The 13,270-nt window shown below is 32.7% G+C and overlaps 1 protein-coding gene across 1 annotated transcript in view; it reads left to right on the forward strand.

Annotated features, from left to right (window-relative positions):
* Window positions 1-10,805, forward strand: part of LOC150102981 (RNA demethylase ALKBH5-like) — a 57,222-nt gene extending 46,417 nt beyond the window's left edge. Inside the window, exons 3-4 of the mRNA XM_090397837.1 lie at window positions 5,107-5,187; window positions 9,719-10,805. Of these exons, the coding sequence (XP_090253963.1) occupies window positions 5,107-5,187; window positions 9,719-10,094 (457 nt within the window). The 3' untranslated portion in view covers window positions 10,095-10,805. The remainder of the gene's footprint in view (window positions 1-5,106; window positions 5,188-9,718) is intronic.
* Window positions 10,806-13,270: the final 2,465 nt, after the last annotated feature.

Here is a 13,270-nt window from a genome sequence, read left to right on the forward strand (position 1 = left end):
TTTGGACACATTAACTGTTTCTTCTTCTCTTCCTTCAACCCCTCCACTGCCACCCTCTTGAACAACCTGCAGTCTCATGTTTCTCAAGGAATACAGTCTGCAACTTTTCGAGTTAAATGTGAATAATTTCATTATTGCCCATCCGCAGTACTAGTGTATTATAGGTTTACCAACCTTTCATGGATGGGTTCTTCATTAAAAAAAAGAATAAATAAATAAATAAAATCTCACCTATGTTGTCTATTTGAAGATAGATACAGCATTCTGGAAATTTAGAGAAACTTGTGTTGTTTCATGTTTTTCTTTTCTCCTAACCCTTATCCACGTGTGTCAGCATTTCCAAGACCTTTGATAATCTGCCATAATGGGCTGATTAGCAAATGACAACCATGCAAAGCATCTTATGTTTTGATTTTCATCCTTTATAATTAGGTAGCCAGATTTCTTTGCCAGTGAGGCATGCCTCAAGGACTTGTTATATAATCTACTCTAGCTCGTAGGGAACCCTGTTCTTTCATTAACTTCAAACCTTCTCTATAGTTTTAAACGCTTACCTTCATGTTATTCTTCAGTGGATTGATGACACAACCTTGTCACCTTAAATGCTACCAGAGAACATTCCTGTTTTGTTTTTTTATTTTTCATTAAAAAAAAAAAAAAAAAACTTCACCTCTATTATCTTTAATAACACTTGGCTCACCAAGCAACCAGATTTCTCTTTTAAGGCTGACATTTACCTCTAGTAATATATGCATAACATTTGTGGCTTCCTCAGTTTCTATCTGTTTAAGACATCATTTACATTTGAGCTGCTAACCCACCAAAAATTGCTTCTTCACTCTCTCCTTTCCTTTCCACTCTTGTTGTAAGTTGGAACCACCTTCTTTATGAAGTGCTTCCCAAAGACTACAGCCTCAAGCTGTTCAAAAAAGGAGAGCTTGAGGTTGTTTACCTTTACCCATACATCAGTTTTTGTTATAGATTCTGAAACATCTAATCTATGTGAGTGATATATATATATAAAAACTTCACCATATTCTTTCCTTACTGAATCAATCTGTCATTGTTTCTTGAGATTTTACCACTTGGTTTCTGAGGTTTCGTTTTTGTTTTAAACCTCCTTTACTTTTTCCCAGACTATTTGTGTAGTTGAGGCTACAGTTAATATCTGAGAATTATTCTTCCTTAATTCTTTTTGAACAATAGTATGTATTCTTCATTTCAGTGAAATGAAGAATATAAAGAACCTAAATCACTTCCTCTTTCAGATCTGCATACTCTAGTAGCTTGGACAATCGAAAGGCATGAATAAGACGTTTGGTGTAGGTTTTCTTCACACAGCTTTAATGCATGTATATTAGAACATAGTGTTAGCAATGACTTGTCCATATTCTGAACAGAAATTTTGCTCTTTCCTCTCCAGATTTTTCCAAAGTTCAGTATATTTGCTTTAATTTCCTGCTCTGCAGTTGAGGTCCCCACCAAGAATCAGCTAGTGTTTCTTTTTCTCTTTGATGCTGGTAGTCCTATCTAATGATTTAAAAAAAAAAATTGCTTTCATATTTCCTTACAAGAACATCTCTAGGACCATAGATAGACAAGTATATCACTGTCTGGTACTCCTTTAAAAAACTGTCTACTTTGCTTCTGTTTAAGAATTTTTTTAGATACAGAACTTAAATAAATACAGTATCATGCAAAAAAAAAAAAAAAAAAAAAGCAGTACTTAAATAAATACAACAATACATATTATGGAGTAAACAGATGTCAAAGTTCAGTACTGTTTTTTTTTTTTTTTTGTTTTTGTTTGTTTGTTGTTGTTGTTGTTCATACTGTACTATATCTACTCTTCTCTGTGCCTGATTCCTAGCACTAAATAAATCACTGTATACTTATTGTAGAAGGACCTCACCTGTTTCAGTCTTCTTAGTCTCAGTAATCATTTATGTTAAAAATGATATTTCCTTGTTTTATTTCTAGCTGCACCTTTTTTTTTCCATTGAGGCTTATTACTTTGATGATGCCCATCTTTAATTCTATACAGTTTGTTCAACCGGAGTGACTTTCTCTCTTTGTTTAGGTTACTGAACATAAACTAAATGGATTATAGAAAATGTCTTTGTTTAATTGGCTGATTTTCATCCCATCAGTCTCAATTTTTGATACTGCTTTGTGAAAATTTCATCATCAAATTTCTGACATGTACTCACAAGGGGTGTACAGGATGTTATGATAGCACTACATGAAAAACTTACATCAGTACTAACTTGCTTTCAACAAAAATTGCTCCAAATCAATCTGTTATCTGTCAAGACAACATTATCAGATCTTATATTTCTGTCTTCTAAGGCACTTTTTACTATATCAATCCACCTATATCTTGGTCTTCTAGGTCTTTTTTTATGCCAACATGGCAGAGAACCATGCCACCTGAGATTAGCTCTGCTAATACATTCCTGGATGCAAACAATGTCAAGCTCTTTCCTAATATCGTCATTTTTAATATGATATTGCCATTGATCCATCTGTTCATGCCCCTAATTTTTCTCAGTGGCTCTCATATCTACAGTCTCTAGTCTTTGGTCATGTATTTTTATTTCTAACCCAGCTCTCAGATCCATAAGTTAAAATTGGTTTTCAATGTTTCTGCCTATTTTCATTGTCTTTGTCTTGTTATTGCTCATTTCCATACCTAATTTATCACAACAGTTATCAATTTAGTCAGAGAATCTTTCAGACTTCTACAGAATTTTTTAAAAAGTACAACGTCATCTACATAAAGTAAAGAGCTGAGATTAACATCTAAAATTTTGATATCAGGTTTAATACCACTTTCCTTCGTAATGTGATCCATATAGATAATGAATAATAGAGGGGATAATGTGCATCCTTTATGTAGAAAGTTTTTTACCTTAGGTATATACTATGTTAAAGATACCAAGCAAATTTATAACTTGGTTATAATCCTTTTTCCCAAGTAAGCAAACAGACAAGTAAGTCAAGTTTGCGCCTGAACGTAGTTCAAGTCTGAGGCAACTCGTGGTAAAGGTGGAGTAAGATCCGATCACTTTCCTTAGTATTTTCCCCTAATGCAAAGCACATCCCCTTGCGGCAATGTATGATGCTATGCATTAAAGGCAAGGCCACTACCCAGACCAGTTTATCTGAGAGCTACTCAACTTTTATTCACTTTACAACTTTCTTACTTCTTCTTTTCAGTATGAAATTCAATTTTATCCTGCTCAAGACTAAACGGTGATCACTTCCAGATTCAAATCCTCTGTATAGTCTAGTGCCCTGCACCAGTGAGAAAACATCACTTTCAACAGTAACATAGTCAATGAGACTTTTCTTATTTCTTGCCTCTTCTCTCCATGTGAATTTGTGCACATTTTTATATTGGAACATTGTGTTAGTAATAACCAGTCCATATCCTGAGAAGAAATCCAACAGGTATTTCCGTTACATCAAATAATACACTTCTCATCACTATCTTTTGATACATATCCTCAAGGGATGTACCAGAATACATTTTAAATGCAAAGAGTGTTAATAACTTGCAAGTTCAGTATGATAAATATGCTGCTAGTTAAGTGGGCACTGACTCTACGACTCTGTGGAGGTTACTGTAATAATAATTATTATTATAAAGCAACTTAAAAGATTAAAACCACAATACAAGTTTGTCAAATAGAAAATTATTCATAGAACAAGAAACAAAATTTTATAATTGTAATGACTTTATGTTGTTTTCCCTGAATGGGTAAACATTCATGGATTCACATATTAATCTGAAACCCAATTTTGAAAAAAGTAGACAATATTTCTTTATGGAGAAGTCCCCCTCCTTCCCTTCATAATAACATATATGGTGTAAGTCTCTTATGCTTTGTTAGATGGTGTAACTATATGTAGCCTCTACTCTGAAATTAGAATTCTCCATATTGAAAGCAGTCTTATTATAGTTCAGTTCTTAACTCATACAGTGGCATGCCCATCTGAATGAACTTTGTACCAGAACTCCTCCAACCTGATTGCCACCATTTGATATATATATATATATATATATATACGGGATGATCCAAAAGTGATGTTTGTATTTTATTTTTTATTTTTTTTAATACTTGAAATGTTAATTTCAAGTATTAAAAAACTATTTTTTAATACTTGAAAATTTTATAGATCACTTTCTGCTACATATTAAACATTGGTTGAAAGCATTTGAGTTTATTTAATTAAGGAAATCATAAAAAAATTATAACAAAAAAACAATGAAAGAAAATAAATAGAAATAAAAAAAGGTGTCTTTTGGCACACTCTGTGTTACTCTCAAGGAATGAACTAGATATTGCAGCCTAACACGGTTACAATTTCATGACTAGTTTCAAATCAACAACTTTAATTCCGAATTGATCTGTTATTTTTCTATCAATTTTGTTACAAAACTTATAAACTTATAATTAATTAAAAAAACTTATAAAAGATAAAGTTTGCTGAGCAGTTTTCTATTCTAAGTCTTTCCAAATCTGTAAATTTTTAACAGTGTAGATTTATCCATATCTCTCCATGGTACTTGTTCAATGATAGGTAACATATTCAAGAAATTCTACTGTGGATTTGTAGTGGAAAATCCATACTAGCAGTTATTAACTGGGAGATCTCCCTGATGAAGTTGATGGGTAATCACCTCTCTTTTATTTTGGAGATTAGAAACATATAAACACATATACAGACATCTAGATCTAAGTCTGTTAAATTGCATGTATATGCTAACCACTTTGTCTGTCTTGTAGGATGAAAACCTTGAGTTGGTGGGAGGGTAGGTCTTTGCATCCGAGAAGGGCATTTGCCTTAATAACTGAGTCATGAAGGCTCTTTGCTAAAAACACTAACCAGTAATAACACTTAATGGGTCATAATATTCATTAAGTAAAATACATGTTATCATCCCTCTCTATTCTAGTTGTTCTTCCAAACAACTACCCTATCTTGGTTCAAAGAAAATCAGTTATTACTCATTTTACTACATTTGAAATAAAACAAATTAAGCAGTTCCTTAAAATTTACCAGGAAATATTCCATTATGTGTATTTTTATTATCTGTAGTGGCTTTGCAGCAGATAACATTACTCACTGTGTACGCCCTCAGGATATAAAGAAACGAAGAGCAGTCATTATCCTGAGAAGGTAAGTTTAATATGCTTTTTATGTAAAATTTAAATGAGGGGGTATATGTATACTTACATACATGAGGTTTGTTCAAAATGTTCCTCAACATAAATTATTTAAAATATATACAAAGCTTATGGGCTACGGGAATATATTTCCTTTGAAATATTCTCCTCCTGCCTCAAGTGTTCCCAGCATTTTTCCTGCTTTTAGAAGCAGGAAAAATGCTGGGTAACATATACAAGGTTACCCAGCATTAAAATTAAAACTGTTCTAAAGGAATAGCTCTGCCACCTTCTGTTGCATTTCATTTGTCTTGAAACCTTTGCCCTTTCATTATAGTTTTAGCTTAAAGAATAAAAAGAAGTCACAGGGGATAAAATCTGGTTAGTAAGGTGGATGAAGTATGACTGTGATGTTCCTTTGAGTAGAAATCCGCAACTTGCAAGAGCTTATTCAGTTCTTGCATCTCATGTTCAGAACAAGGGTTATCTTCAATCGAAGTTCAACTATCTTTAACTGTTTTGAAGTACTTGAATGTTTTTGAGTGCTTTAAGGCATTGTCCCTGAAAGCTGTTTTGAGCATTTGATAACACAAAACTTGATGCATACATGTTGTTCATTAATTCCAGACATTACGACAGTCAAAAAGAAGAAAACTCATGCTCATTCATCAAAGCACCTGCAGTGATTTGATGAATGAGCATATTTCATATATCAAACTCTGGTTTAAACTACAGAATTTGACATATTAAATAAGACTTATTTTTCTTACACATGCCAACTTATTTAATTATGCAAATCAGCCTGTGAGGCTGAAAAAACATTTTATCACAGATGGAAGCTAAAACTTGCTAGAAATTGAATTTACTAGATGTAAAATTTTTGCCTTATATCAAAGGCATATTCAGTACATTGACAATAGAGCACAGTTAAAATGCAGATAATGAGTATTTTAAAAAGCACCTCCATAATGTATGGTGATGCTTTCTGCAAATTTAAACAGATCTGATAGACTTCAGTTATCTCCTTTATGTGAAACATTATTGTATCAATCTTCTGTAAATTCTTGATTATTGTCTCATTATAATTGTATGTATTTTTTTTTTATATATATAATTTGGAATTTTTTCACTGATGTCTTAAACACCACAGGTGTCTAAAACATCAAACAGTTTAAAATACAAATGCAGTGCCTTAGATACTAAGGCAAAAATTTTACATCTAGTAAATTGTAAATTCAGTTTTACACAATTTTGGTTTTCAGCTTTATTTTCACAAACACATCAGCTTATGAGTGTAAAATTTTCTTGATTAGTATTTATGTATTTATGCTTAAGTACTGGTTAAAGCTTTGTTTTGTTGAATAAAGACAGCACTAGGCATGAATTGGAGTCCAATTCACTGTAAAGAAAGAAAATAATGTTCTGGTATTTCATTACGTTATGTTCACACACACATATTTTCTCATTCCTTCCTTCCCCCAACAATATGCTATTGTAAAAAGAAGTGAGATATGTTTATCTCATCTTCCTTATACCCTCTTTTACCTTGCGGTGTCGAGGGTCCATTGATTATCGGACTTCACTCCGTTTACAGGATAAGGTGGTCAGCCTTATGCCCCTGTGTATCCTATGGCCTGTAGTGTTGAGTTCTCAAGGCCAGTTTGCCTGCTTTGCGGGATGAAAAACCCCAGAATAAACTGGGGAAAAAACCCTGCTGTCTACGCCCAAGACTGGCTAACTTGGCTATGGCTGAGGAAGATCCTTGAGCTCCTCACGTCACCGACGGGAATCGAACCTAGGACACTCCTTCCCCAGGCATATGGTTGCGAAGCGCATAGCCACTAGGCTAACTGCACAGACTGAGATATGTTTATATAGAGGATATTATCATAATATTAATCCTGTCATAGAGAGATTTTTAATTAATATTAATCCTACTGGCTGCACCATTGTTTAAATATAGGATTTTTATTTATTTTATTTAATCTCTTTTTCTAACAATTATTTTTTTAATTCCAAGTGTACCTATATATAGGGTTCACTCCGATTGGTGCAATGACCTCCTTTTTTACTATTTCTTTCATAATCCAAATAATCACTGACTCAAGACCAAAATACAAAATAAACACATTTAATATAACAAAAACAATGTATATATATATATACACTTCAAACAAATATTACATAACTAACTACAAATTTAATTGGATCCAAGGCCTTTTAAAAATAAACTTACACTTAAGACTAGACTAAACACTTTGTTTTCACAATGACAAAATGTTCATAGTCAGTTTCTCTCTTTGTCAAGGCCCTTTTCCGAAGATATACGACTTTATTCTTCATTTTCATAGGATCCTTTCTCATCACTTATGTAGCATACATTAATTTTTCCTGACTCAATTCTGTCTCTTTTTAGTAGAAATAATAGACCCGGCATCCAACTATAATAAAATTGTTTAAAGTAACACAACTATTCAAATCCGGTAAATATATAAATTTTTAACTGCTTTACATATCACTTTGACAAAATAATTTCAATAACGGGCACATTGCAAGTGCCGAACATTGCGTGTTAGGAAACTAAAACTAATAAACATTCTAACATAAACCATACGCAAAAATATTCAGAATTTTAAATTATGATTATTTTTACACTATTATAAAAACTCACACCTTTATCAATGGCTACAGTTCTGACAGAATTTATAAGATATTTGTTTCTGTCTCCATCTTGCAACCATCTTAACATATTGATTATAGTAATACTATGACTAGTTCTAGTATCTTGGGTACCTCAGAAGCAGTAGCCAAAACTTTAAAAAGTACTACTTTCAAATCCCATATTAGATTGAAACCCGTCTACTTCCCTGAAGACCATCTCCCTACCCTACACTCAATTCAGTTTTTATATTTGTTAGGAGTTCATTGTACTTGCAACATTTTTAAAAAAATAACTGAAAAATCTGCCATCATTTGTCTGAAAGAACATAAATACATCCTATGTATTTCTTATGTCAGGTCTAACAGGTCATGCCTTGACTCCCTGCACTACCACATGATATCAACGTCACATGCGACTAGTATAAATGGGCACACCTATCCACTGTATGTAATCAGTAAACGTTTGCCAGTAATGGGGAAACATGGCAACATAAACCAATTTGACCATGGGCAGATAGTTGAGACCAGAGGGCAAGACCAGTATTTTGGAAACAGCTGCACTTGTTGGTTCCCTCACTACAGTATCAAGGATGTTCCAGGACTGCATTAACCATGAACAGACATCAGCTGAAGGCTCACATTGCTCAGCCATGCTTGGTTAATCCTGAGGTGAGTGTCGAGTGTCACAACTGGTATCTCAACAACAATGTGCAACAGTCACATAGCTCACCTACATGTATTTAATAAATTTCCCACTACAACAGGGAAATTTGACCCATTTTCACATGCATCGTATCTTGCTTTGCCTCAGATTCCATAGTTGGAGACCAACAAGGGCCCATGATGATAGCTAGGCATCGCAAACAACGCCTCACATGAGCCAAGGAACATTGGCAATGGATCCTTGATCAGCAGGCTTCCCTGCTTGTTTGGAGGCCTGAAGTAGCATGGAAAAGTATCATGTTTGATTTCTAGAACAAGGTTTCCAGATTATCTCTAACTTATAGCCAGCCTGTGGTACTAATTCACAGATAGGGTACGAATCCAGATCTTTCCATTCAAAGGCTGACTATTCCATTTAGGTATACTATTAACACAGTTTATAATATAATTTAGTGCACACTCTTAATTGAAATTCAGAAATTAGTAAAATGAAAGATGTATTCTTAGGGATTACTTATATTTATATAAATTGAATAAGTGAATGACTAGCGAGTAGTATAGTAGTATGATGCCACACTTCATTATATTACTAGTTGATAGATTTATTTGCACAGATCAGAATTTAGATCAGTTTGAGCCATAGATTTTTTTTGTGTGAACCTTCTTATAAAATATGTGGTTCTCTCTTTTGTTATCTGGTTCTGGATTTCTTAATATTAAGCAATTAAAAAAAGGTTCTTTAATAGTTTGTGAAATCTAAAATCTACTGCTAGCTAAAATCTACTGTAATGAAAGTTGACAGTAATATGGCATTTTTTGCTTATATTTAATATGTTCTGGTAAACACTTGTTTCAGTTATTACTAGTTCTGAAAAATAACATCAATGTTTCTGAGTTGATAAATTTTTTATTCAGCTGTTTCACAGATGGTTTTCCAGTTTTCAACATAATAAACACTGTTGTAGCAAACTCATTATTCACTCACCATGAACTATCAAAAAAAAAAAAAAAAAACTGCCAGAGCTTTGTGCCATTAATATCATTCTAATGAAAATTTACTATAGGAAGTCTACTGTTACAAACTATTCCCTTGGTTTTTATGAGTTTGCTGTGGTAAGTGTTGCCTGTTAAGGTATTAATGTTGTTATTACTATTCACCATATATATATATATATTATTATTATTATTTATTTATTTATTTATTTTCTCTCTCTCATTAGAGTTCTTCCTGATGCACCTCGTCTTACTTCATCTGAACTTACGTTAATGTCACAATCAAAATCAGTACCTTCTCAAGGTTATTCTACAGAAAATATTTCAGATGACATATCGCATATGCTTTCAGATTTTAAAGAAAAAAATAATAATATGGAAAAGGTCACAGATAACCAAGAAAAAGTTGCACTGTACAAAAGAAAGCTGTCTAGTTCAATATCGTGGGTAGCTTCTTCTTCTGGGCATGTAGATACTGATAAAGATGACGAAGAACCTAAAACCAAAACACGGCGAAAAGAGAGTGAGGATAAGGATGAAAATGCAAGCAGTTTCTCTCAGGATGTAAGTACAGTGAAGCGTATTCACATTAAAAGATCTTGAATGTTTCTACAGTTCTTGTGTAAAATTAGACATTGTGAATACCTATAAATAATATTCACTTGCATTCACTCCGAAGAACTATTGAAGAAAAACCTTATCTATGCACGTTGTAGGAGCATATTCGCCATGAACAGTTTATAGGTTCTTAAACTCTATATGATCTGTATTAATAACAAAATTTCTTGGTGCAAAGAAAACGTTCACATGCAGTTGGCAGTGCATGGCATTTCATTTGAACATTGTAACTTAATATAGTGTTTCATAGTGTTAATACTGGAATGTTGGAGATTTTTCAACATGTAAATATTTATATATGCATCCATGTTTTGCTCTTCTTGGAATATTTTTTCACTTTCATTACTTTCGTCATATCTTATCCAAAAGCTTTACCTTAAATCAAGATTTCATAATCCTGTTTTGTATACAAAGGAAGATAAATGTATTTTATTTCATTAAGGTTATGTAGTTTATTGTAAATTGAAATTGCACAAGATTAGCTTGTAAAGCATCCGTTTTCAAAAGTACCCAATATGTATATAAAAGCTGTGTACACGAAAGAGAAAAGGTCCTATTTTTTTAAATAAAATGCCTATGTGATAGTTATTGAAATACAAGGTCTGATGATTAATCTTCAAAATTACAATTGGTGCTCTGTAAAGCTAGTCATTTTATGTAAAATTATCCAGAATAAACATTTTTACCTGAATAAAATTGCTGAAAGTTTATTATTATGATTATTGCACAGGTACCTTCATGGAGTCCTAAGACTCATCATGGAATAAAAAAAACCTCAGGAATGTAATTTTCACAGGGTGCATAATGCTAGAAAGGCTTTTGGACTGATTAGCTTCACTTCATTGGCTTAAGATAATTCTGTTTTGTACTTTAATTTCTTTTCTTTGTTTACATCAATACTACATCATCTAGAATGTCTTCAAATGTCAGCAGTATGTGTGCAACTTAATTCATAGCTGTTGTTCTCTTGTAATGCATATTTTTGTATTTCTCTTTTTGTGTTATGCACTCGAAGTCTTCCTCTAGTTGTGAGTTCAAATAATAGTTTTTTCTATATTGGTATCTCTAGAGGCTTCTAGTCATTAATTTTATTCAATTATGTCTTATAGCTAAGTAAATCCGTTGCATCAAATGTACGTGTGTGTGTGTGTGTGTGTGTGTGTGTGTGTGTGTGTGTGTGTGTGTGTGTGTGTGTGTGTGTGTGTGTGTGTGTGTGTGTGTGTGTGTAAACACATTAACTGCATTCTGAATGGAGAGCCTATAAACACAGCTATTTAGGCCAGCTGAATAAATTTATATGGAATGAGAGAGAAATTAGCCAGAATACTAAACTAGCAGTACACAAGACGGTGCTCAAACCAATTTTAAGTTATGGATCTGAGAGTTTGGTTAGACAAAACACAAACCGTTTGGAGTATATGCACTTAGTAGGTACTGAGGGGACTCGTAGCCAGTTGTTTGGCTGCAGTTCTGGCCATACCTAATGCTCTGACTTTTGTGTCATATTTGGGTTTGATAACCATTGCATATTTGAACATTGTTAGTTAGTCTTGTAAAACACTTCATAGTAAAGAATAATTATAATAAAAACCTTAATTTCTGTTCAATATATATTTAAATCCTTAAATACTCTTCTTGACCTTTTTCCTGTCCACTGCTAGATATAAGCCTCCCCATAAATTTCCAGTTGTTTCTGTTCTTAATTTAATGTCCACCATCTTATGGCAAACCTTTGTAGACATCCCTCCATCCTTAAACATTACAAAACCTTAAAAAAGAAATATTTCAGTAATTGCCAAACTGACATTGGAATCCCCATAATAACTGAAATCTCCTGGATATCATCTGAAATAATAGATTAGTTTGAAAATCACTAATATGCGCTGTAAAAGATAACAAATTTTACAAATATGATGCCTTGTTTTGTTTGTATGTCAGCCAATAATTTTAATAGAAAATAGGTGGGAATACAGTTATTATTATTATTACTGAATAAATTTTTCTAATTGATTATGATGTATTTAACTTAATAGTCATTAAGGTGACATAAACATAATTTCTTGAAACTTAGGTTGAATAAGAAAAAACACAGTACAATATTGTGGCATTGTTATATAATGAATATTAGACACAACCACCATCAAGTTCTTTGTTATTAAATACCTTAGGACACAGTAATCACAAATGTATATGGATCTTTATTTTTCAAGAAAAGTAAAGTCAGATGTGAGCTACTGGGTAGTTAAACATTAATAAAGAATAAAGTAAAAAATGCCACATACACATCTATTAAATTAATGCTTTTAGTAGTAGCTCCTTACAGCTGCGTCTTCAATTAGATGAGGAAATTATGCTAAAAGCTAATTGTATTGGGAATATATCCTCTCATCTTAGTTCCACACTCACCATTTCCACAACCAGATCTCTCTCTCTCCCCAAAATTAAATGCTAGCTTGCCTTCTTTTTGTTATTTCCCAAATATTCTGTAACAGGACAAAGCTAAGTTCCAGTAGCTTATACAAAGGCAAATAGGTTAATTATCGTGAGCTGTTATTTTATTCTTTTAAAGTCTAGTGATTCAGTGCTGCCTTGTGGGGTGGGATGCTTTACCTGCTTTCATTAACTTAATGAGCATTGAATTTAGCTTTGCTTCATCTCAGAAAGATTGACTGTAGAACTCTATTTCAGACAATAATAAACCATTGAGGAATATCATTATTATTAAGAGAGACCTCCAAGAAGTCAGGAACTTATGATGTCGTAGTGGCTGTTAAATATTCATATTCTCACTCCAAAGTTTTAAAAATGTCAGTAGCCTTGAACTTGATCATCATCAATAGGGAAGCAAAGCCAATTGCTGTCATTTTCTTAAAATGAGGGCTGAAATTAATTCAACCTGCTCCTTTTGGAAGTAAAAAATCATTAGTGAATTTATTTAAAACAATGAATGACAGAAAATGTGACATAAAAGCCATTGAGTCTATCACATTTTGTAAAATGTCACTACATTAAGTTCTTCCTCTCCTATTTAACAATAAGGTAATGATAACTCTAACTGCAGTAAAAAATTCTAGAAATTATTAAAAAAACTAAGGCCCTTTACTGCTTTAATGGACAAACTTACAGAAAAAGCAGATATTATTTTAATACCTTGATTTTAA

Source organism: Typopeltis vanoorti, chromosome 9, assembly GCF_054136105.1.
Source record: "Typopeltis vanoorti isolate ZY-2024b chromosome 9, IOZ_Tvanoo_1.0, whole genome shotgun sequence".
Classification (NCBI taxonomy): Eukaryota; Metazoa; Arthropoda; class Arachnida; order Uropygi; family Thelyphonidae; genus Typopeltis; species Typopeltis vanoorti.